Source organism: Panthera leo, chromosome D3 (genome assembly GCF_018350215.1).
Source record: "Panthera leo isolate Ple1 chromosome D3, P.leo_Ple1_pat1.1, whole genome shotgun sequence".
NCBI lineage: Eukaryota > Metazoa > Chordata > Mammalia > Carnivora > Felidae > Panthera > Panthera leo.
Window position 1 is genome coordinate 9553582 of NC_056690.1, and position 27414 is coordinate 9580995.

The window sequence follows — 27414 nt, forward strand, 5'->3', positions numbered from 1 at the left end:
TAATCTTGGTAACAAATCTGACCAAATCTAAAATTTTCCCAAATAATCCAGACCCACTCTCTAAGTGAACAAGTCAATTATTTAATTAAGTTTAGCCATGTAGTTTCCTTTCCCCACAGACACTGGAATCAAAAGGCGGCTTTTATTTATTTGGGAATATTTTCATCTACTAGAATCAGTTCTGATTCTGAATGCCCACTGAAGCATAGGCTATTCTAAAGAAGCAAGATTCTCCAGGATGCCAGGCTCTGGGATACCTGACTCTCTTGTCAATTAGTTCTAAACGTAGATTATCAAAACCATCTTAATATAAAGTAACCATTTCGCCCTCTTTACATAGTTGCTGATTTGAACTAAGCTATCCCCCTAACTTATTTTTAAATTGTCAAAGGAAATTCTCTGCAATTATACTTGGTTCACATGTTCCAGCTGTGCTAGCAAAATAAAACATCTCTGTAGGATAAATTTGGTCTGTAGGCAGATAGTTTGTAATCCTTGAATTAGCATATGAAGAAAGGAAAAAATGATACTGAAAAGTAGATATGGCAAATAAAAAGGCATATTCACTTGTGTACTGATTTTATACTAGGCAGTTACGTGTAAATAACATATTGTCCCATAGCTAATTATTTTAACTGTACATCATTCTGGTGATGTCAAATGAGTATTTAGTAACTGCTTAAGCCACTTAGCACTTTAACCCCAGTCAGACACAGCATATATGCATTTACACCCAATAAATAATTGAGAAAAGAAAACTCCTTTGTTATTTGGAAAATTATCAAATTAAATCAAAGCAAATTTCCTATTTCTGGAGTGTTATCCTATATAAAGGATATACTTGACACATACTAATCTTCTGGTTTGGTTTTCCATGAGGATCCACAGGAACATATATTAGTTCTAGGGTGAGCATAATTATCACATAATTAATACAGGCTCTTTCCCCATTAATCATTTAATCTTGAGAAATCCAAAAACTGAGGTAGTAATTAAAGTATCAATATCTCTTAGCTACTTTCTTAGATCTAGAACTTTAGGAAATGCCTCTCCATCCCATTTTTCCCAGTCCCTAGGAATACTGCCGCATCCCTCCCAATCTTCCCTTTCTGTCCATAAAGGCAGGTAGCACCGTACCACAATAGCAAGGAGGCTGAGGAGAAAGCTGGTCAGGAAAATGGTGATCCCATAAAAATAAAGTGTGGTACAGACTGATGTGTTGACAGAAGGCAGTTCAGCCATGGCTGACGGTGGTGAATACATCAGAATACACCTAGGAAGAGAATCAATGGACAGGAACACTGCTAAAGATACAGAGAGATACCCATTTGGTGCAACAAAATTTACTAAGTATGCAATTTTACTTATCATTTTGCTAACCCTTTCCCATAACCCCTTATTCTTTCTCATAGACACATTATCTTCTAGTATCTTTGTGTTATATTTCTACTTATGTATTTTTGGCCTTGACTACACCTTGCTCTATAGACTACACCAAGGTACCATAGAACCTTGTTCCAAATACAAACAACTTGGCCAGAGTATATGTAGAAAGTCTTTTCCATCTCTATATATGGAAAAGAAAAGGTGTAGTCTACCATGAAAATGATAGATCTGGTCCTTGCTTACCTGTGGCTCTGACTGAAGTTGCGGAAACATTCACTGACATTGCCCAGACAGAATACAGGTATCATCAACAGCAGAGGTATCAGGCTGGGAGGAAAAAAAAAACTTATCACCCTAATATTCAGACATTTTTATTCCCTTTCCCCTTTGCAAAATACTCTGTTCTTCTCCTAACTCTATCACTCCACCACTCTCCACAAATATGTGTGTGTGTATACATATACATATATATATATGCATATATATATGTATATATATGTGTGTATATATATATACATATATATATTTATATATGTATATAGATACATATATACATGTATATATGTATATATATAATTTATATATATATAAATTCTTCTATTTATATATATATTTATATATTATATTATATTATATTATATTGTATTATATATATATTATATATATATAAATTCTTCTATTTATATATATATATATATATATAATATATATATATATATATATATATATATATAAATTCTTCAAGAAAAATACCTCAAAAGCCTTACAAATACTCCTTAACCAATTGCTAAGTGGAGTGGAGAATGCATTTCATACCTAAATTAATGAAATCTAACATTGTCAGAGAGTCTCTGGGAATGGGTCAAAGTGAAAGGAAAAATCTAACAAGGAGTTCTGTGCTCACTTTCTATGACAACGAGGAATAACTTCAATCTCATCAGCCTCTTCCTGGGAGCTTTTTGAAAGCATACATTTAAATAACCAATTACCTATCCAGCTAATTATAGCCAGCTCTCTGTAAGAGGAAAAGACCCAAAAATAAAAGTTAAAAATTCTAACATCAACTCTGATATGACCACTGTTTTAGGTAAAATCCAGACCTTTCCTGGGGTTAATAGTTGTTAAGACTCTCACCCAATGTTATAAAGGTGGGTAAGATTTTGACAGCCTTCTATTACAACTCTTTATGACATAAAAAGGAATTAAAAGTCTAAAGACTTAAAGGCAAATATTTGTTGACAGTCACATAGAGTTGATGGCAAAACTGAAGCTAAAATTCAAAACTGTAACTTCAAACTGCTTGCCTATTCTATCTGGGAATATGGTACCAATGATAATATATTTGTTGCTTCCAAGTCAGTAAAGTTCTATGAGGACCTAGGAGTTATAGAGTCAATGGAAATAAAGGGCACTGTCCTCCTATTTGCTCCAACCTGGACCACAGAATAATGAGAGTCTATGCTTAGCCAGAAAGTAAAGCAAAAACCTTACCTTGACAAAATGATGGCTATTTGACCAACATGACAAGTATAATCTACAACCTGTGAAAAGAATAAATGTGAGTAAAGTCTTAGAATATTGCCAATCATGGGGTGCCTGGGTGGCTCACTCGGTTGAGCGTCTGACTTCAGCTCAGGTCATGATCTCATAGCTCGTGAGTTCGAGCCCCGCATCGGGCTCTGTGCTGACAGCTCAGAGCCTGGAGCCTGCTTCTGCTTCTGTCTCTCTCTCTCTCTCTCTCTCTGCCCCTAACCCACTTGCATTCTGTCTCTGTCTCTCTCAAAAATAAATAAACATTAAAAAAAAGAATATTGTTGATCATAATATACTAAATATCAGGTCATCACTTACCACTTGATAGAGCAAAAATTCCCAAGAGCTACCTTGGTTGTGTCAAGCAATATTTGCTACAAAATTCAATTAAATAGATAATTCCTTAGCATTGGCAATAAGAGAATTGTGTTAGTATTACTATATTCTAAAAAGTATAACAACAATAGCCACAAAGAGAGCCTGAGGGAAGTAGCTTGATGTATGACTTGGATACAACAAATTCTCTTAAGAAGAAAGGTAAATAAGAAATCACACAGTACTCCTCCATCTTCTTTTTTTTTTTTTTTTTTTTTAATGTTTATTTATTTTTGAGACAGAGAGAGACAGAGCATGAACGGGGGAGGGTCAAAGAGAGAGGGAGACACAGAATCTGAAGCAGGCTCCAGGCTCTGAGCTGTCAGCACGGAGCCTGACACAGGGCTCGAACTCACGGACTGTGAGATCATGACCTGAGCCAAAGTCGGACGCTTAACCAACTGAGCCACCCAGGTGCCCCTACTCCTCCATCTTCTAATAATAGTTCAATCCTCTTCTCTTTAGATCCAGGGAGGTGTGGCCTTTTCAGACCTTATGGGTGGAGCAGAAATCTGTGTATAAGATCACCAGCAGAAAACTTAATAAGCCATGATTAGCATAATAGAGGGGGGTCAAATAAGCCCTTCAGATATAACACCTGTCACACTCTAAAAGAAAGTGCATTTCAAAACCCCCCAGTTGTGTTAGACACTGAAAAATAACTTAACAGAAGAATGGTATCTACCCACTAGAAGTTTATGGTAAAAGACTTTGAACAGATCACCTTAAAGTGAGACCAGAATAGAAAACAAGCTTTTTTCTGTTCTGAGGTAAGAGATCATATTATCTTCTAGAATGGCATTGTTAGGGATCAATAAACATGAAGTGAGCAATTAATCAGTAATCAGAGATGGGTAATTGATGTGCCCTAAAAACTATAGATCAGGAACAGCAAATGATTTCAAGTAAGATAGCCAATGCTGACTTTAAGTAAAAGGAGAAATAAGTAAAATTAGTCTTTGGTGACATTTCCCACCCATGTCCCTTCTCTTTTTATTCTATCCTCTATCAATCAGACTAACCTGTGTTTAATTCTTGTTCTTATATTTCTGTCAATGAAGCTCTGATAAAAAACTTACTGATATGGGGTACGTGGGTGGCTCAGTCAGTAGAGTATCCAACTCTTGATCTCAGCTTGGGGCTCCATCTCATGAAGGTTAAGTATCTGATTCTTGATTCTGGCTCAGGTCATAATCTCACGGTGTGTAAGATCAAACCCCGCAGGGCTCTGTGCTGACAGCGCTGAACTTGCTCTGGATTCTCTCCCTTCCTCTCTGCCCCTCCCCTGCTCATGTGTGCACACAAACACACACACACACACATACACACACACACACACACACTCTCTCTCTCTCTCTCTCTCTCTCTCTCACTCAAAATAAATATACGTTAAAAAAAAAACCTTACTGATAACAGTTTAGGGCACAAGTCTTGCTAGGATATTTAAAAGAGAATTCAAAATGAAAAAACATTTTCAAGGCTCCTGATATAAAGCTATGACAGAATAAAAGGCAGTGGGGTTAAAATTTGGGGCTAGGGTTTGTCTTCTCATGCCATGGCATGAGTTATAAAGTACAGTATGTGCATTTCCATGGACCAAAAACGGCAGAATGCTATATATATATAAGAGCTAATTTTATGTCTCTCCCTCCCTTTCTTTGAAAGATTAATTTGTTCTCCTGACAGGAACCCAAGCCTCAGAAAAATATCTCTCCTTGTTCCCATTCTCGGCTTCTGGTCTCATTATGGTAACTTTTTTAGAGAATTCCTCTTTAGCCAAATAACTTTTCCCAAATTGCAGTCTCTTAGCTTGTGAGTGAATGAACCTCACATACCAAACTTGAAATACTACCCATATAAGGCTGTAGAACTTTTTAGACATTCATGTGCTTGAGGGAGAGAAATGAATTATTTTTTTGCAGTATCTTCCAGCTCTAGGATTCTAGGATTATGTAGACAAACACGTAAAAGGACATATATCCATAGCCATTACTAAATTGTAGGGAGCTGAGAAACTATACAAGTTTAAAATACAGAAGATCAATTATAAGCATTGACTTACCAGATGTAAACAAGAGAAAAAAACACCAGAACAGAGTACTGTGTTACACAATATGGTAAACACTAACCACATGTGGTTAAAATTAAAATTAAATTAAATAATTCAGTTTCTCAATCACACCAGCCACATTTCAAGTGCTCAACAGCCACTGGTTAATGGCTACTGAACTGGACAGTGCATGAAATATTTTGATCACTGCAGAAAGTTCTATTGAACAGGGCTTGGATAGACTATAATATCTTGTTCAGGATGCTAACTAAGGAGGTCTCTTCACATTAAGCTTTCAATGATTTCCTCACTGCCCATTCTCCTTCCAGCAAAAAAGAAAAAAGAGAAAAGTTTTCAAAGCATTCTATGCTCTCAATCTTCTCCAACAACATATATCTAGGACAAGGCTAGAAAAATGCAAGAAGCATATCTTCTTTAGAAACCAGTCAGATGAGGATTTAGAGTATCACAGCATTTTGGAGCTATAAGTGACATTAAAGATCACAGAGACCAACGTTTCATTTTATGGAAAACTGAGACCCAAGAAAAGGAGATGATGTGCTCAAGATCAGAAAGGAGATAAATGATAGAACTGCATCTAGAAGACAGATTTCCTGATTCACCCTCAAATCTCTTTTGACAATGGAATAGTACCATTTACTCATTCAACAAATTTTTATTGAGTTTCATCATGTGCATGACAGTATACCAACTTTCATTTAGTCTACAACTGATCTGTAGGAGCCAGAGAAAGGTATGTAGGGAGGTTTTCCAGATTCAATTACTCCATGATGCTCTTAAACAAAAATTCCTCTTCAAAAAAAAAAAAAAAACCACAACTGGGGCACTCATCTGGCTCATTGGTGGAGTGTGAGACTCTTTACCTTGGGGTTGTAGGTTCAAGCCCCATGCTGGGTGTAGAGATTACCAAAAAATAAAATCTTAAAAAAAACACACAGCATAATGGATACTGTAAGAAATAAGAAAACTGGAATACTTAGTAAGATTTGTATAGGAAGATTAAAATGTATAATGACAGTCAAAGAAATGAAAATGGCTAGGGCGCCTGGGTGGTTCAGTCAGTTAAGGGTCCAACTCTTGATTTTGGCTCAAGTTATCATCTCACAGTTGTGACATTGAGTCTTGTGATGGACTCCATGCTGAGCGTGGAGCCTGCTTAAGATTCTCTCTCTCCCTCTCCCTCTGCCCTTCCCCTGCTCTTTCTCAAAAGAAAAAAAAATGAAATGAAAATGGCTAACATCATAAAAATGTCTTCTAAGATCACTTAGTGATATACTGATAGAACCAGAAATAAGAAACTGAGTGTACTATACAATGGAATACTATTCAACACTAAAAAAAGAATGAATTACTTATGTATGCTATGATGGGTAAACTTCAAAAGTATGCTAAGTGAAATAAACCAGATACAACAGACTACATATTGGATGATTCTACCTATATGAAATGTCCATAGAGTCAGAAAGTACATTAACTGTTGTCTAGTGCAGGGGGCGGGCACGAAATTAACAATAAATGGTCATGAAGAATTTGGGGTGAAGAAAATATTCTAGAACTTATTTATGATCACTATTAGACAAGCTGGTAAGTCTGCTTTAAAAGTCATTGGATTGTACACTTGAAATAATAAATTATCTGATAGGTAAAAATATGCATGCATACACGCACACACACACACACAAAATCCAGATGCACTGACTTAGAGTTCTCCTCTCTTTTGTAAGTGTAATACTAGACAATGCCCCAAACTCTCTCTGAACCAAAGGAGGAAAACTATTCCCTGGATCTACCTTGTTTTCTGATGGCCACACATTAACTCCTCTGCCCTTCTGCAAACTGTATCTGTTATCCACACATACTGAAGCAATACAGCCAAGCAGAACACTCTCCCTTTCCAGTACCTGTAGCCCAAATCCCACGTTAGCAAACTAAGCACTTTCCCTGACTCTGCCTAAGATCTTATTCTCTACTCTAACAACAATGATGAATTAGCATAGAGCCAATAAGGATTTCCCTTACTTGATGGAACCAGGCAATAATGACAGTACTGTAAATAATGTTTCCTATAATCAAAACCTTTTTATTTTTTTTGGTAGCAAGAGAGAAGAAAAAATCTTGTCAACAGAATGGAAACTCTGTGAGAACATGATTTTTCTTTTATTAACCTCCATGAATTCACCTAGCCAGTGCAGATTGCTTACACTGTTTATCAAGGATATATAGGTTTATTTTAGCATATTGTTCTTAACTGTTAGCTCTGAATAAAACTCACCAGTGCAAATGTGTTCTGTCCACTCTGGTTGTGTCTCATCCTCAGCTCTTTGTACAGATACCAGATGTAATTGACGGTGTAAAGAGATGAGGAAATGTAGAATATCTAGGTGGAAATCAAAACAACTCATCGTAACTGTCCCACTCTGATTTCGTTCAGTTTATTACATTATTTTCTACTGTAAAAATCCTACCCTAATGGTCTATTAGTAACTTACCATCTAATATCCATTACATGCAAAACTGGTTCATGTCTGGGAATTCTACCCAGGCCTGCCTAATATATGTCCCAGATTCCTTATTTTATCCTTTTGACTGTTTAGAGGAACCACAGCATTATCCACACCCTCTCACCCAACTGTTCCACTTTTATGAAGGTATCTTAGAATACTTTTTCTATTTTATTCTTTAATTGGAAAGACCATACTGATTTCCATTTCTAATAATGATAGCCTAGGCTATTTGAACCAAATTTCCCATTAAAAACTTTAAACATGCTGGATAAAAGAGTTTTTAAATCCTTAAAAGCATCAAAGAACTGGGAAGATATAGCAAGGAATCAACAGGACAAAATCCAAGAGTAAAAATTTCTGCTCCCATCTCTGATGAAGTAACAGAATTTTCCTTGCATCCTAAAAACTAAAAGTTGGGAAAAATATATGAAACATTTGGTTTTCAAACATTAGGTAATAATCAGTATAGAAGTGTAATCCCTGAAAGAAGAAAAACAAACAAGTGCCCCAGCTCACTGGCAAGGTAGGGGGTGGTGGTGAGGGGAACACGTGCAATGAGGGAGAATCCAAATGGATGGGCTGTCTTGGTGAGTGAAGAGACAGTTCAGAGTTGGACAGGCCTAGGCAGCTACAGTACAAGAAGCAGATTATCAGAGAAGAGGTACCCACACAGAGATACAGTGCTCTGGAAATTTGCAGAGGTACCCTCAAGTCCTTGATTAAGTATTTATATACACATGTGAGATCGAAAACCATGAAGATCAGGAACAAAACCACCAAAGAGCAGGGTGCCTGGGTGGCTCAGCCTGTTAGGTATCTGACTTTTGATCTCAGCTCAGGCCATGATCTCAGGGTTGTAAGTTTAAGCCCTGCGTTGGGCTGTGCGCTGGGTGTGGAGCCTACTAAAAACAAAAACAAAAAACCCACCATAGAGAAATAGGTGGAACAGTCTTCAAAGGAATAAGTTTGTGTTTTTATCAGCCAGAGTAGAAAGACTTCCTCAGACATAAGCAGAAAATGAAAGTACTGTAGAATAAGGTAGAATCATAAGATGAGTACTTCCTGGGGCACTTGAGTGGCTCAGTCAGTAAGTGTCTGACTCTTGATTTTGGCTCAAGTCATGATCTCACGATTCGTGAGTTCAAGCCCTGCACTGGGCTGTGGAGAGCCTGTTTGGGACTGTCTCTCTCCCTTTTTCTCTGACCTTCCCCTGCTCTTTCTCTCTGAATAAATAAACTTCAGAAGAAGAAGAAGAAGAAGAGAAGAAGAAGAAGAAGAAGAAGAAGAAAAAAAAGAAGAGTATTGCCTCACTAATGGCACCAAATTAGTTGTACATGAGAGACTGCTCTAATGAAAGTTTAAAGGAAGCCTTACAAAAATAATCCTTGAAAGGATCCCACAGATTCAGTTAGCTACATCCAAGAACAAAACCAAATTTAAAGGAATATATATATATATATACATACACTATATATATATATATATATATACATACACTATATATATATATATATATATATATATATATATATATAGTCAACAATGTAAAATCTGTAATGTCTAACATCTAATAAAATATTATAAATCATGGTTGGCTTGTGAGCTCCACTGAAGAGCCTGAGGTTGGGCCACTGCTGCCTGCCGTCAGTTCCTGGTCCTGGCTCCTCAGTGGTGGGCAACGTTTAGTCGGCCCATGGAGATCGCACCGGCACTGCTGAGCCCTGGTTCCCTGAGGTGGCAGCATGCCTGGCCCTCTGCCTGGCTCCACATAAGATCAGATTATTGCAAGAATATGGGACAAAGCCAACAAGCTAGGTGTCATGAAGCTTTCTTCCATATCTAGGTACCAGGTTTGACCTGAAGAGATGGCTGCTGTATATTTTGCAGCTGGTTTGATATCACATTTCAGCTCCAACTTTGCATCCTAAGAACACTTAAACATTTCTGCAGGTCTATTTTATAGAACTTGAAAGACCTTAAAACTTTCTGGTTGCCATAAGTGTATCTTTCTTTTCTACTCATCAGTAAACATCTGTGACCTACTGTGATAGATTTTCCAAACAAAAAGTTTAGCAGTTTAGCAAAGTAGGCCCTCCGTGGCACTCAACAAAAGGAGTTTCCCCGAGCACAATCCTGTAAGAAGTATGTGTGTGTTTGTGCAAGTGTGTATTTTAAATTATTATTTAATATTGTGAAAAAATTTTTGATATCAGGGATTCTGGCTGTGAACTTGATGCACAATAATTGTGGTCAAAAATATTTGCTGGTCTACAGAAAATCACTAATGTTTTGTGACCATATAAGTTGTAACGGTGGGTTGTTCTATGTGTAGGTATTATTGTTAAATAGAGGGACTGTTTCCAGGCACAGAATATGAATCATAAGTTAGGATGGATATTAGATACGATTATAATCACATAGCAAAGGTCTGTGGTCCTAATTCTACAAATGCATGGTCAGGAAATTAGGACAAACTGGAGATGGACCATTTAACACATGGACTCTGCCTAGTTGTATTGAAAAATACTTTGCCTCCATGCTTTAAAATACCCATGTGGAATCTGTGCTCCTCTCATTCACACAAAGAGCTCCCTGAACACTGAACCTCTAAAAACAAAAGGTCTCAGGGCACTTGGGTGGCTCAGTCGGTTAAGCATCTGACTTCGGCTCAGGTCATGATCTCATGGCTCATGGTGAGTTCGAGACCCATGTGTGCTGACAGCTCAGAGCCTGGAGCCTGTTTCAGATTCTGTGTCCTCCCCTCTCTCTGCCCATCCCTTGCTTGCACTCTCTCTCTTTCCCTCTCAAAAACAAATAATAAACATTAAAAATTTTTCAAAATAAAAAAAAGGAAGAAAAAGTCTCCCTTAGGTCTGGGCCAACCACTCCCACCCACCACCCTCCCCTCGTCCTGCACTGCTGCTTGGGAGAAGCCAGTTCACCTCTGTATCTGTCATTAAAAACAGAATTTGGATTTTCTGGTCAAGTTTCCCCAAATTCTTTTTAAGAGGTGCCATGTTCAACTGCTTGAGCTTTGTTTTAGCAAACCCCTGCCCAAACTTGCTTGCAGACTATTCTTCACCTTGTTTCCAAGGTTGAGGAAAAGAAAGCAGTCTCTGTTTTGAGGAGGTGGAAGTATACATTTTTTATTTGTTCAGGACCACATTTTGTAAAATGTGGTCGCTTTGTCCTTTATTATTGTTTCTGGAAAATAAGTTTTATTAAAATTGTTTGTCTGAATATAGAAAGTTTTATTAATTAGGGCTTATTTTGAAAAATTCTGAGTTCAATTCAGATGTATGCCAGTACCATTCAAAGTAAGGTAATACTCAGAGACAGCTGTTCTGACCATATGGTTTAGAGAAATTTCTGGACTATTCATATTCTAAGATTCCTTATTAATGAATGTCTAACTTAAATCTAACCAAAAACTGCACCATTATTCTTTGTACATTTTCATTATATAATGTTAATAAGCTTACTTTCAAACAAATAAAATACTTAAGCTATTTGTTTACCTTGCCTTCTTAAAAAAAATATTATAAATGATGCAATGAAGCAGGAAAATATGGCCCACAACCAAGAGAAAAATTAATCAATGGAAACGGACACAGAAATGACAGATTATGAAAATAAATAGATAAAAAACGTTAATGATATACTTTATATGTCCAAGAAGAAAGTGTGAGCATGACAAGTAGAGAAATAGAAGAGATAAAAAAGACCCAATTTGAAATTCCAGAGATGAAAAATATATGAAGTTTAATTATGACAAAGTAGAAACTGCAAAAGAAAAGATTAGCAAACTTAAAGATACAGAAATAGAAAATATCTAAAATGAAACACTGAGAGAAAAACACACTTAAAAAAATGAACAAACCCTCAGTTTGCTGTGAGACAATATCAAGAAGGCTAATTAATACACATAGAACTGGAATTCCAGGAGTAGAGAGGCAAGGAGAAACAAAATATGTTTGAATAAATAACCATTTTTTTTCAAATTTAATGAAAATATAAAGCATAAGAAACATGGAAAAAAACATACCAAGATACATTATCATCAAATTAACGAAAATCCGTGATAAACAGAAAACAACAAAAGCATTCAGGGTAAAAAGCCATATTATGTACACAGGACCAAAGATAATAATGACATCACACTTCTTATAAGAAATAATCCAATCCAGAAAACACAGGCATATCTTTAAGGTAACTTTAATAAGAAAAAAATGTCAACCTCGAATTCTATACATGTCAAAAACACCTTTAAAAACCAAGGACATGGGAATGCAAGCTGGTGCAGCCACTCTGGAAAACAGCATGGAGGTTCCTGAAAAAACTAAAAATAGAACTACCCTACCACCCAGCAATTGCACCACTAGGCATTTATCCACAGGATACAGGTGTGCTGTTTCGAAGGGACACATGCACCCCCATGTTTATAGCAGCACTATCAACAATAGCCAACGTATGGAAAGAGCCCAAATGTCCATCGATGGATGAGTGGATAAAGAAAATGTGGTGTATATATATATATATATATATATATATATATATATACATATATATATATATATATACATACATACATACATACATACATACAGTGGAGTATTACCAATCAAAAAGAATGAAATCCTGCCATTTGCAATTACGTGGATGGAACTGGAGGGTATTATGCTAAGTGAAATTAGTCGGAGAAAGACAAAAATCATATGACTTCACTCATATGAGGGCTTTAAGAGACAAAACAGATGAACATAAGGGAGGGGAAACAAAAATCATATAAAAACAGGGAGGGGGACAAAACAGAAGAGACTCATGAATACGGAGAACAAATGGAGGGTTACTGGAGTAGTTGTGGGAGGGGGGATGGGCTAAATGGGTAAGAGGCACTAAGGAATCTACTCCTGAAATCATTGTTGCACTATATGCTAACTAATTTGGATGTAAATTTAAAACAATAAAAAAATAAAAAATAAATTTAAATAAATTAAAAAAAAAAAAAAAACACAGACAAAAGTTAAGGGCTTCTGCAGACAGACAAAAGCTGAGAGAATACACTGAAGCAGACCATTACTATAAGAAGTGTTAAAGGAAGTCATTCCGGAAAAAACGTGATAACAGAAATTTGAATCTATACAAAGAAATTAAGAGTACCAAAAATGGGAATAGTTTGGTGCTTCCTTAAATAATTAAACATAGAATTACCATACAATTCAGCAATTTCATTCGTAGGTACACAACTCAAAGAACTGAAAACAAATAAACAACTACCTGTATACCTGTGACCATAAAAGCACTGAGAATAGCCAAAAAGTGGAAATAGCCCAAATGTCCATAAACATATGAATGGATAAATAAACTGTGATATATCCATACAATGAAATACTATTCAGCCATAAAAAGGAGTGAAAGACTGATACCTGCTGCATGGATGACCCTTCAAAACATTATGCTAAGTGAATAAAACCAGACAAAAGGTCACATTTTGTTCATTTTTTTTTTATTTTTTTATTTGTTAACGTTTATTTATTTTTGAGACAGAGAGAGACAGAGCATGAACGGGGGAGGGTCAGAGAGAGGGAGACACAGAATCTGAAACAGGCTCCAGGCTCTGAGCCGTCAGCCCAGAGCCCGATGCGGGGCTCGAACTCACGGACCGCGAGATCGTGACCTGAGCCGAAGTTGGCCGCTTAACTGACTGAGCCACCCAGGTGCCCCAAAAGGTCACATTTTGAATGATTCTATTAATACAAAGCATCCAGAATAGATATACCCATAGAGACTCAACTCAGATTGGTGGTTTCCAGATAGGCAAAATGGGGAGAACTGCTTAACGAGAAAGGGGTTTTACACTGGAATGACAGAGATGTTTTGGAACTATATAAAGATGGGGGTTTCACCACATTGTTGAATGTACTATTACCACTGAACTGTTCACTTTAAAATGGTCAATTTTAGGGGCACCTGGGTGGCTCGGTCGGTTAAGCATTCGACTTCGGCTCAGGTCATGATCTTTTACCTCCATGGGTTCAAGCCCTGCATTGGGCTCTGTGCTGACAGCTCAGAATCTGGAGCCTGCTTTGGAATCTGTGTCTCCCTCTCTCTCTCTCTGTCTCTCCCCCACTGATGCTCTGCCTCCCTCTCAAAAATAGACATTAAAATAAATAAATTAATTAATTAATTTTAAAAAATGGTCAATTTTATCTTACGTGAACTGCATCTCAATAAACTGCTTAAAAATTTTTTGGGGCATGAGAGGATCCTGATGGAGATGGTAGAATAGGAGGATCCTGAGCTCCCCTCTCACTGACACACCAAAGCTACTCTACATACAAAGCAACTGTCTGAGAACAATCTGAAGATTAGTAGAACAGTTCTTCCATACCTGGAGATATAAAGAAAAAGCCACATCAATAAAAGTTGGAGGGGAAGAGACACAGACTGGTCAGGACTCACACCCTCAGCATAGTGACCCACAGTAGGGAGGATGTCACAGGCATGGAGGTCCTCCCTGAGGAGCAAGGGGTTTAAACACCACATTGGGCGCTGCCTGCCCTGGGGACCAGCACCAGGAAGACAAGCCCCCAGTGCAGAGCCCAAAGCTAGGCATGAACTCAACGGCCCTGAGATCAAGACCTGAGCTGAGATCAAGAATCAGATGCTTAGGAGCACCTGGGTGGCTCAGTCAGTTGAGCATCTGACTCTTGATTTTGGCTTAGGTCATGATCCCAGTATTGTGGGATGGAGCCCTGTGTCAGGCTCTGTTTTGAGCAAGGAGCCTGCTTAGGATTCCCTCTCTCTGCTCCTGCCCCCAACCTTGCACTCATGCTCTCTCAAATAAAGAGAGAGAGAGAGTCAGACACTTAACTGACTGAGCCACCCAAGCACCCCAGGGCTGCAGTTTAAAAAAAACCTGGGCCATATATGAAGATTTATTGGCTAATTTTAGGGCAGGTGATGGAAGGATGGAATCTATAGGAACTTTCTCCAGGAACGGAAATGCTGGTAAATGTCATTATTCTTGCCCTCCTTCAATCTAGCTAGCCCAACTCCGGTGGGCACCTGTTCTGACACTCTCCACCTACCTTGCAGGCACTGTTCAACCAACCTCAACATTCCCCTGTGGACATGCCCCACCCAACCCACCTGCCATAGCAGGTGCCCCCTCCAAAGCAGCTCCTGCCAGGGATGGGACTGGCTCCACCTACCAGTTACTCACAACAGCTGTGGCTGGGCCCTGCATGCAGCTACACCTGGGGCTAGCCTCAACCACCAGCATGCCCACAGTAGCCACAGCCAGGCCTTTAAGCCAGTTGTGCCAGGGACCAGTCCTGCATACCATGCACCCATAGCAGTAATGGGCCAGCTACAACAGAAGGGCACATACAGCCTATACAAAAGACATCCCTGGAGCACCTGGTTCCGGTGACCAGAGAGGAATGTGTTTCTGGGCCCCAAAGGATGCCCTCTACATAAGGCCACTGCATCAAGACCAGGAGGCACAGCAGGTCTACACAATACAGAGAAACAAACACTGAGAACCAGGTAAAACGAGGAGACAGAAGAATATGTTCTAAATGAAAGAACAAGACAAAACCTCAGCAAAACAACTAAATGAAATGGAAATAAGCACTCCACATGATAAAAAGTTCAAAGTAATGGTCATTAAGATGCTCACTGAACTTGGAAGAATAAACACAGTGATAATTTATAGAAAATATTAAAAAAACAATCAAAGATGAAGAATACAATAACTGAAATGAAAACTAGAGGGAATCAACAGCAGATAAGAACATGCAGAATGTATCAACAATCTGATAGAGGGTAGCAGAAATCATCCTAGCTGAACAAAAAGAAAAAAGAAAAATGAGGATAGTTTTAAAAAACATTACAAAGAAAAAGAAAAATGAGGATAGTTTAAGGGACCTCTGGGTAACATTGAGTATACTAACATTCACATTATAGTGGTCTCAGAAAAATAGAGAAAGAAGCAGAAAACTTAAAGACTTCCCTCACCTGAGGAAGGAAACAAACATCCAAGTCCAGGAAGCAAAGAGCACCCCAAGCAAAATGAATCCAAAGAAGTCCACATCAAGACACATAATAATTTAAACAGAGAATTAAGCAGAATCTTAAAAGCAGCAAGAAAAAACCAACTAGTTAGTTACATAAAAGGGACCACTCATAAGACTATTAGCTGACTTTTCAAGCAATAACTTGGTAGGCCAGAAGAGAGTGACATGATATGTATATTCAAAGTGCTAAAAGGAAAAAAAACTACAACCAAGAATACTCCATCTAGCAAGATTATCATTCAGAATTGAAAAATAAAGAATTTCACAAAAAAAGTAGTTCATCACCATTAAACCAACCTTTCAAAGAAATGTTATAGGACCTTCTTTAAGGGGAAAAGAAAAGGCCATAACTGGAAGGAAATTATGAAAGAAAAAAATCTTATTGCTAAAAGCAAACATAGTAAAGGTAGTGGATCAATCACTTATAAACCTAATATGAAGGTTAAAACACTAAAGCAGTAAAATCAACTATATCTAAAATAGTTAAGGGATACACAAAATAAAAAGATATAAAATGTGACATCAAATACATAAAACAGGGAGGCAAGTAAAAACGTAGTGCTTTTAGAATGTGTTTGAACTTAAGTGATTATTAACTTAAAATAAACTGCTATATACATAGGATATTATATATGAATCTTAAGGTAACCACAAACCAAACCCTAGAATAGACACAGAAAATATAGAGAAAGGAATCCAAACCTAACACTAAAGAAAAACATCAAATCACAAAGGAAGAAAGCAAGAGATGAAGAAAGGAATGAAGAACTACCAAAATATATTGAGGAATGCCTAAATATATAAAGCAATTATTAAAAGATCTTAAAGGAGAAATAAGGACCAATACAATAATAAAGGGGACTCCAATACCCCACTTTCAACAATGGAGAGATAATACAAACAGAGGATCAATGAGGAAACACTGGACTTGAATTACACTTTAGTCCAAATGGACCTAACAGACATACACAGAACATTCCATCCAACAGTAGCAGAATATACATCCTTTTCAAGTGCACTTGGAATATTCTCCAGAATGGATCAAATATTAGGTCACAAAACAAGTCTTAACAAATTTAAGAAGACTGAAATCATATCAAGTATCTTTTCCAATCACAATGATATGAAACTAGAAATCAGTAACAAGAGGGAAACCGTAAAATTCCCAAATATGTGGAAACTAAACAACACACTACTGAACAACCAATGCAGCAAAGAAAATGTCAAAAGAAAAATTTAAAAATATCTTGAGACCAATGCAAAAAGAAACACAACATATCAAAACTTATGGGATACTGTAAAAACAGTTCTAAGAAGTTTAGAGCAATAAATGCCTACATAAAGAAAAATGAGTATCTCAACCTAAGTTTACACCTCAAGAAACTAGAAAAAGATGGGGCGCCTGGGTGGCTCAGTCGGTTAAGCGGCCGACTTCGGCTCAGGTCATGATCTCGTGGTCCGTGAGTTCGAGCCCCGCGTTGGTCTCTGTGCTGACAGCTCAGAGCCTGGAGCCTGTTTCAGATTCTGTGTCTCCCTCTCTCTGACCCTCCCCTGTTCATGCTCTGTCTCTTCCTGTCTCAAAAATAAATAAAACGTTAAAAAAAATTTAAAAAAAAAAGAAACTAGAAAAAGAACAAACCAAGCCCAATAGTAGAAGGAAGGAAATAACAAGATTTGAGCAGAAATAAATTAAATAGAGGATGAAAAACAATAAAAATATCAACAAAACTGAGCTTTTTACGAATCTAAACAAAATGGACAAACTTTTACCTAGACTGACTAAGACAAAAGGAGAAAAGATTCCAGTAAATAAAATCTGAAACTTAAGAGGAGACATTACACAAGAATAAAAGGCATGGTACAAGAAATACAGTCAATGATATTGTAACAGCATTGTATGGTGACAGATAGTAGCTACACTTACAGTAAGCACAGCATAATGTATAGAGATGTTGAGTCACTATGATGTATACCTGAATCCAATGTAACACTGTGTGTCAACTACAGTCAAAAACATTTTCTTCAGTGATTTTGATCAGCTTTATTGGAAAATATTATGGAAGTTTTGGCAACTGTATATTATTTGATAAAAATATTATTAACATGGAGTGCCTCGGTGGCTCAGTTGGTTGGGTGCCCAACTCTTGACTTCAGCTAGGGTCCTAAGGTCGTGGGATCAAGCCCCATATCAGGCTCTGCACTGAGTGTGGAGACTGCTTGAGATTCTCTCTTTCTCCCTGCCTCTGCCCCTCTCCCCAACTCATGCTAGCTTTCTCGCCCTCTCTCTTTAAAATTAAAAAAAAAATTAGGGGTGCCTGGATGGCTCAGTTGGTTAAGCATCCACCTTTGGTTCAGGTCATGATATCACAGTTCGTGAGTTCAAGACCCACATGTGCTCTGTGATGACAGCTCAGAGCCTGGAGCCTGTTTCAGATTCTGTCCCTTTCTCTCTCTCAAAAATAAACATTAAAAAAATTTTCTTTCAATTTTTTAATGTTACTAACAGATAATGAACTGGGTAATAGGACAAAAGTATCATTGATCCAATAACATTTAATTACCATTTTTTTACTGTCAAAAAAAGAAAAAGAAAGGAAAGACATTACAACCAATACCACAGAAATACAAAAGATCCTAAAAGGCTATTATAAACAATTATACACCTACAAATTGAATAGCATAGAAGAAATGGATAAATTCCTAGAAATATACAAATTATCATGACTGAACCTGAACAGAACAATAATGAGTAAGACACAGAATCCGTAACTATCAACCTCCCAACAAAGAAAAGTTCAAGACCATTCAGTTTCACTGTTGAATTCTACCAAACATTTGAAAAGAAAATAATGTGAAATCTTCTCAAACTCTTCCAAAAAATTTCAAGAGGATGGAATACTTTTAGGAGGCCAATATTATCCTGTTGAAAGCCAGACAAAAACACTACTAGAGAAGAAAATCCCAGGCCAATATCCCTGATGAACAGAGATGCAAAAATCTTCAACAAAATACCAGCAAACAAAATTCAACAGAACATTAAAAGGATCATATGCCATTACCATGTGGGATTTATTCCTGGAATGCAAGGATGTTTCAACATATGCAAATCAATAAATGTGATACACCACTGCTGAGAGCTTACCTAAGCTACTCCATGGCACTGCTGCCTTGGCCTCCATTTTGTTGAACCAATGCATCTGCAATATCCTTAAACTGACACTAGCCCCCTCAGGTGAGTGCATGTCCTTGACAGTAGTCCACAGAGTAACAGTAAATGTAAGTTCCTGATATGATCTCCCCAGTAGCCCTTGTGACCAACAGTATCCCCTGCCTCCCAGCACCAGTGTGCTTTATGTGCTCCTTGGATAATACCTCCATGGGCTTATGAAAATTCTGCTCCTTTGGTTTGAATTGGTTGATCTGGCCCTAGCCTAGGCACCCCAAAGCATTCCACCCACAGACCCAGATCCTGCCTGTCTACAGTCTGTCCTTGACCTTGCCATGTGGCCCCTTAAAGAGGGATGTACACTTCCACTGTGCTCCACTTAACAAATTTAACAAAGTTATAACAAGTACATAAACAGAACAAAGTAATCACATGATCGCCTCAACAACTACATTAAAAACATTTAACAGAATTCAGCATCCTTTCATAATAAAAACTCTCAACAAATTAGATATAAAAGAAATGTACTTCAAAACAATAAAAACCATATATGACAAGCCCACAGCTAACATCATTACTTAGCAGTGAAAATCTGAAAGCTTTTCTTCTAAAATCGGAATAAGACAAGGATGTTGCCTCTTGCCACTCCTATTCAACACTGCACTGGAAGTCCTAGCCAGAGCAGTTAGGCAAGAAAAAGAAATAAAAGACATCCAAATTGGAAAGGAAGAAGTAAAATTGTCTCTGTTTGCAGATGACATGATCTCTTACATACAAAATGTCAAGAACTCCATAAAAAACTTTTAGAATAAACAAATTCAGTAAAGCTACAGGATACAAAACCAACCTACAAAAATCAGCTGTGTTTCTAAATACAAACAACAAACTATATGAAAAGAAGTTTAAAAAACAACCTAATTTACAATAGCATCAAAAATAATAAAATAGTTAGGGGCACCTGGGTGGCTCATTTGGTTAAGCATCCGACTTTGGTTCAAGTCATGATCTATTTGTGAGTTCGAGCCCCATGCTGGACTCTGCTATCAGCCTAAAGCCTGCTTCAGATCCTTTGTCTCCCACTCTCTCTCTCAAAATTAAAAGAAACATTAAAAAAAGAAAGAAATTTCTATTAAAATAATAATAATAATAATAATAATAATAATAATAATAAGGAATAAATTTACCCAAGGAGATGAAAGATCTGTGCACCAAAAACTTCAAAACATTGATTAAATAAACTGAAGACACACATAAATGGAAAGATATCCTGTGTTCATGGATTGGAAGAATTAAGGTTGTTCAAATGTCCATACTACCCAAAACAAACTACAGGTCCAATCCCTATCAAAATTCCAATGGCATTTTTTTTTTTTTTTTTTTTTAGAGAGAGAGCACAAGGTGGGAAGAGGGGCAGAAGGGGAGAGAGAGAGAGAGAGAGAGAGAGAGAGAGAGAGAGAGAATCTTAAGCAGACTCTGTGCTCAATGCAGAGCCTAATGCAGAGCTTGATCCCATGACCTTGGGATCATGACCTGAGTCAAAATCCAGAGTTTTGGATACTAAACCGACTAAGCCACCCAGGCGCCCTTCCAATGGCATTTTTTTTTTTTTTTTGAGAAAAATGGAAACACAAAAGTCCTTGAACAGCAACAGCAATCTCAAGCAAGAACAAAAATGGATGCATCACATTTCTTGATTTCATATTATGTCACAAAGCTATAGTAGGCAAAATAATATGGTATGGTAAGCAAAATAATGCTTATTGCAATTGCTGTAGTATGGTATAGTAAGCAAAATAATATGGAATAAAAACAGACATATAATAGGGGCCTGAGTGGCTCAGCTGGTTAAGCAACCGACTTCAGCTCAGGTCATGATCTCGAAGTTTGTGAGTTCGAGCCCCGCATCGAGCTCTGTGCTGACAGCTCAGAGCCTGGAGCCTACTTCAGATTCTATGTCTCCCCCTCTCTCTGCCCCTCCCCTGCTCACGCTCTGTGTGTCTCTGTCTCTCAATAATAAATAAACGTTAAAAAAAAAAAAGACATGTAAGACAAAAAAACCAGAATTGAGAATCCAGAAATAAACTTAACCATACATAGTCAACTAATCTTTGACAAAGGAAACAGTGGAGAAAAGATAATCTCTTCAATATAGGGTGATGGCAAAACGAGATATCCACATTAAAAAAAAAAAAAAAAAGAAATTGGATCCTTATACTATACACAAAAGTCAACTCAAAATGGATTAAAGACTTAAATGTATGACCTAAAATTCTAAGCTCCCAGAAGAAAACACAAGGGAAAATGTTTGAGATTAGTTTTGGCAATGAATTTTGCATATGACACTGGAGGCACAGGCAATAAAACAAAGATAAACAAGTGAGACTACATCAAACTAAAAAGCTTCTGCACAACAAAGGAAACCAACAAAATAAAAAAGCAACCTACATAATGGAATTAAATATTTGCAAAACCTGTATCTAATAAGGGGTTAACATCCAAAATATGTAAGAACTCATACAACACAACAGCAATAACATAACATAACATAACAACATAAAATAACATAACAACATAACATAACATAACCTGATTTAAAAATGGGCAAAGGACCTAAACAGACATTTTTCCAAAGCAGGCATACAAATGGCTACCAGGTGTATGAAAAAGGACTCAACCTTACTAATCATCATGGAAATGCAAATAAAACCACAGACATCACCTCATACCTGTTTGAATGGCTACTATAAAAAAGTCAAAGAGGGGCGCCTGGGTGGCTCCGTCGGTTAAGCGTCCGACTTTGGCTCAGGTCATGATCTCACGGTTCGTGAGTTCAAGCCCCACATTGGGCTCTGTGCTGACAGCTCAGAGCCTGGAGCCTGCTTCGGATTCTGTGTCTCCCTCTCTCTCTGCTCCTCCCCCGCTCATGCTCTGTCTCTCTCTCTCCCCTTCAAAAAAAAAAAAAAAAAAGTCAAAGATAACAAGTATTGGCAAGGATGTGGAGAAAAGGGAATCCTTATATATACTATTGGAGGAAACGTACAGCCACTATGAATAACGACATGGAGAGTTACCATATGATCAGCAATCTCACGTCTGGGAATATATGCAAAGGAAAGAAAACAACGATCCCAAAGAGATACTGGCACTGTAGCACTATTCCCAATAGCCAAGATATGGAAACAACTTAAATATGTGTCAATGGATAAAAAAAGAAAATGTGATTACACACACACGACTTTTGATTAAAGGTGACAAAAAAAGAGAGAGAAAAATAGAGACCTGACAGAAATCAACTGAACCAAGTGATCAAAATTAACAATACCAGCAATGAGATGTATTCATAAAACATGCCTCCTGAGATGATGTCCTGAGAAGCATGTGATGCTACTTCTGTGATATTCTATGATATTCTTGCTAAAATGTATAAACTGAATTTAAACATGAGCAAGTTAGACAAACCAAACTGAATGACACTATAGAGTAACCTGCTAGTACTCTTCAAAAAACATCAATATTAGGGGCTCTGGGTGGTTCAGTCAGCTAAGCATCTGACTTCAGCTCAGGTCATGATCTCATAGTTCATGAGTTCAAGCCCCACGTTGGGTTCTGTGATGACAGCTCAGAGTCTGGAGCCTGCCTCAGATTCTGTGTCACGCTCATTCTCTGCCCCTACCCCACTCACACTCTGTGTGTATCTCTCTCAAAAATAAACATCAAAAATATTTTTTTAAAAAACATCAATGTTAAGAAGAAAAACTGAGGAACTGTCCCAGATTAAATGAGATTAAGGAAATATGAAAACTAAACGTAATGTGAGGTTCTGGATGGGATCCTGGACTAAAAAAGACATTAATGGGGGGGGGGGGGGGCGGTAATCAGGAGGCAATGAATAAAATCTGTAGGTTAAATAACATTACATAATCAGATTACACATTCTTTTCAAGTATACATGGAACACTTTACAAGATGGATCACATATCAGGCCACAAAACAATTCTCAATGAATTTAGGATTAAAATTTTATAATTTATGTTCTCTGAGAACAATAAAATTATATTACAAATTAGTAACAAAAATAAATCTGGAAAATCAACAAATATTTGGAGGCTACAAACACTCTTCTAAATAACCCATGGATCAAAGAGGAAATTATAAGATAAATCAGAAAATATTTTGAGTTGAATAAAAATGAAAGTACTAGACACCAAAATTTGTGAGATGCAGCTATCATAATGTTTACAGGGAAAATTGTAACTTTAAATGTTTACATAAAAAATTTTAAAGGGTTTAAAATCAATATTCTAAGTTTCCACCTTAAGAAGCTAAAATAAAAGAACCCAAATTAAGTAGAAAGAAAATAACAGAGTGGGAATCAATAAAATAGAAAATAAACAAACAACTGCAATAATCGGTGAAACCAAAACATGGTTCTTTAGAAATATCAGTAAAACTGGTAATCATTTAAACTAAGATCAAGAAAGAAATACAGTAGAATTGGATTACCAATATTAAGAATGATAAAGAAGCTACCACCACAGATCCTAAAGACATTAAAATTTTTGTAATGTTATTAATAAGTTTATGCCAGTAAATTCTACATTGTAAATGAAACTGGAAAATATCTTAAATAAAACAAATTACAAAAAATTACACAAGAGGAAATAATACACTTTTCATAAGTAAACATCTTTCCACAAAGAAAGGCCCAGGTGCAGATAGCTTCACTGGTAAACTATAGCAAACATTTAAGGAAGAAATTACAAAGTATTGCATAAATGCTTTCAGAAGAAAAAATGAGGAGGCAACACTACACAGCTTATCTTCATGAACAGAGAATTATCCTGATTAGAAAACCTAACAGAGATAGTATCAAAGACAAAGAAAGAAAACTACAGAGCAGTATGAACATAGATACAAAGCACTACCAACTGAACACATCAATAAATAAAAAGGAATACATAAGGAACAAGTTAGTTAGTCTGAGTAATGAAGGATAAATTGAAATTCAAAGTCAATCAATGAAATAACAGTAAGTTACTACTTCACACCTACTAGAATGGGTATAATCAGAAAGACAGATGTAATAACAAGAGTTGGCAAGGATGGAGTCATTGGAACACTCATACACTACTGATCAGGATATAAGACAATTGGTCACTTTGGAAAATTGGCAGTTCCTCAAAAGGTTCAACACAGAGTTACCATATGACCTTGCAAATGCACTCTTAGGTATATATCCAAGAGAAATGAAAACATGTCCACACAAAAACTTATACACAAACATTCAGAGCAGCACTGTTTATAACAGCCAAAAAGTGCAAACAACTCAAAAGTCCATCACCACTCAAGGGATTATCCAGCAATAAAAAGGAATTAAGTATTAATACATGCCGCAACACACATTACGAACTTTGAATATTGAAATATTATGAACCTTGAGGACATTATTCTCAGTGAAAGAAGTCAGTCACAAAGGACCACATATTGTAGGACTTCATTTATATGAAATGTATGATTCCATTTACATGAAATGTCCAGGATAGGCAAAATTTTAAAGACAGGAAGTATAGTAGTGGTTAACTACTGCTGGAAGAACAAGGGGACTGAATGGTGATGAATAAGAAGTGTGGGGTTTTGAGGTAATAAAAATATACAAAAATTAATTGTGATGATAGTTTCACAACTCTGTGAATATACTAAAAGCCACTGAATTGCACACGTTAAATGTGTAAGTTACATATCTCAGTCAGTTAATCAACTGGGGGCTCAGTCAGTTAATCGACCAACTCTTGATTGTGGCTCAGGTCATGATCTCACAGTTCGTGAGATCCAGCCCCACACTGGACTCTGTCCTGACAGCGCAGAGCCTGCTTGGGATTCTCTCTTTCTGCCCTTCTCTCTCCCTCTCTATCTCAGAATAAAGAAATAAATTTTTTAAAAATGATACGGGAATGTAATTAACAACTTTATGCTAATAAATTTTACAACTCAGATGAAATAGAAGTTCATTGAAAGAACTTGCAATTCCTTGAAAGATGCAAACTACCAAATTTTAATCAAGAAGAAATAGATAACCAAGAATAGCTCTATATTTAATATAGAAATTAAATTCTTGGTATAAAATTCCCACAAAATAAACTCAAGTTCCAGATGGCTTCACTAGTGAATTCTACCAAATATTTAAGGAAGAAAGAAATAACAATCCTATTCAAACACTTCCAGAAAATTGAAGAGAAAGAAATGCTTCCAAACTCATTCTAAAAGGCCACAAATACACTGATAAGAAAACCAAAGACTTGTCAAACAAGGAAAACTAGACTAATATTTATCATGAATACTGATGTAAAAAAATTCTTTATAAAATTTTAACAACTCACATCCAACAACATAAAAAAAGAACAAAACGTCAAGATCAAGTAGGGTTTATCCCAGGAATACAAGGTTGCTTTAACATTTGAAAATCAATCAGTCTAATTAACCATATTAACGAAGTGAAAAAGAAAAACTAATTAAAAAAACAACAACACAAATGTCCATCCTAAGTAGAATGCACAAATAACTTATGATAGAATCAGACTAAGGAATATAACAATGGAAATTAGTAATAAAACTAGAGCTACATACAACATGAATTACACAAATATGATGCTGCATATAACAGAATCAAGACAAAAGAATATAAATAGTATAATTCCATTTATATTAAGCTTAAAAATAGACAAAATTAAACTATATATTTTAGAGATGCAAACACAGAAGGTAAAACCACAAAGAACGGAAGGATATCATCACATCAGGGTAGTGGGTTTGGGTTACTTCTGGAAAGAGGGAACCATCAGTCCCTGGTTTGTTACTTGGCTCCTTTGTGTAAAGGAGCACAAAGAAAGCTTTCGAGGTGTAGTCAATGTTGTATTTCTTGACCTGTATGGCAGCTACATAAATACTATTTCACAATTATCAGTTAACTTGTACTCTGTTATGCACTTTCTTATGTATATTTCAAAGTTTCAAAGCTGTAAGGCAAAGAAACATTATTAAATAAAGCTTCCCCCTGCACAACTCCCTGTATCCAAATCTTAAACTCCTAAGTAAACTATGTTCTTTTTCATCTTATTTTCCAATCCTTGTCCACATGCATACACATTTTTAGTGTATGTGCTACTGAAGCGAGTGCTCACATGCATACACATTTTTAAATAATTGCCATCCTAGGGAGGATTCAGAGAAGATGGTGGAATAGGAAGCACCAGGAATCTGTCATCCCACCTAAACAATAATTGCACTGGCAGAATCTGTCCGATACAACTACTTTGAAACACTGGAACCTACTGAAGGCTTGCCGCTTTCCAGGGAAGGCATGGATGGCAAATTGTGGTTTGTTTCCATCATTTTCAGCTCCTACCACAATAACAGCAATCCATCCACAAACCTCAGCCCTGTGGGCAGGCAGGTGTGAAAGTGTTCCTGGATACATACACAATTCCATTTCTGGATATATACAGAAAAGTATTGAAAGCAGTGACTCAAAGAGGTACCTGTACACTCACATTCAGAGCAGCATTATTCACAAGAACTAAAACATGGAAGCAACCCAAGTGTCCATCAATGGATGAATAGATAAGCAAAATGTGGTACACACACACACACACACACACACACACACACACACTGGAATATTTTTCGGCCTTAAAAAGGAAGGAAATTCTGCAATATGCTACATCATGGATGAGCCTCGGAGACATTAGACTAAGTGAAATAAGCCAGTCACAAAAAGACAAATACTACATGATTCCACTTATATGAGGTATGCAGAGTATTCACAATCACAGAGACAGAAAGTAGAATAGTAGTGGCTGCCAGAGGCTGAAGAAAGGAAAATGCAGAGTTAATGCTTAATGGGTACACAGTTTCAGTTTTACAAGATGAAAAAAGATAAAAAGAGTTATGGAGATGGGTGGTGATGGTGGTTGTACAACATTATTAATGTATTTGACACCACTGAGCTGTACACTTAAAAATGGTTGTGGTGGTAAATTTTACTTAGTTTTCTACGATAAAAAATATGGGGGGAAATGCCATCACACTGCATATGACAGTTAATAGTCTCCTTTTTCATATCTAATATTTAAAAAATAGGAAGTTATCCATTCTAAAATGGACTTTGGGTTTTTTGTGTGGGTTTTTTGTCTGCCAAATACCATTTCCCCTTTCTTGCAATAACAGCATGTCAATTTCATTATGTGGAATTATGTCACCTAGATTATGTGTAGTCTTGGTGAGCCTGTCACCAAGCCTGTC

At 36.8% G+C, this 27414-nt stretch overlaps 2 protein-coding genes across 6 annotated transcripts in view; one reads left to right on the plus strand and one right to left on the minus strand.

Annotated features, from left to right (window-relative positions):
- The window catches only part of LOC122204271 (60S ribosomal protein L6-like), a 738693-nt gene that overhangs the window by 301114 nt on the left and 410165 nt on the right, over positions 1-27414 (plus strand). The gene's annotated exons all lie outside the window — the stretch shown is intronic.
- The window catches only part of TMEM116 (transmembrane protein 116), a 161810-nt gene that overhangs the window by 84952 nt on the left and 49444 nt on the right, over positions 1-27414 (minus strand). For all 5 annotated transcript variants that reach the window (XM_042911756.1, XM_042911759.1, XM_042911757.1 and 2 more), the window contains 4 exons: positions 7638-7742; positions 2878-2927; positions 1630-1713; positions 1138-1273 (listed from right to left, as the gene is read on the minus strand). In XM_042911756.1, coding sequence (XP_042767690.1) covers positions 1138-1273; positions 1630-1713; positions 2878-2927; positions 7638-7742 — 375 coding nt within the window. The remainder of the gene's footprint in view (positions 1-1137; positions 1274-1629; positions 1714-2877; positions 2928-7637; positions 7743-27414) is intronic.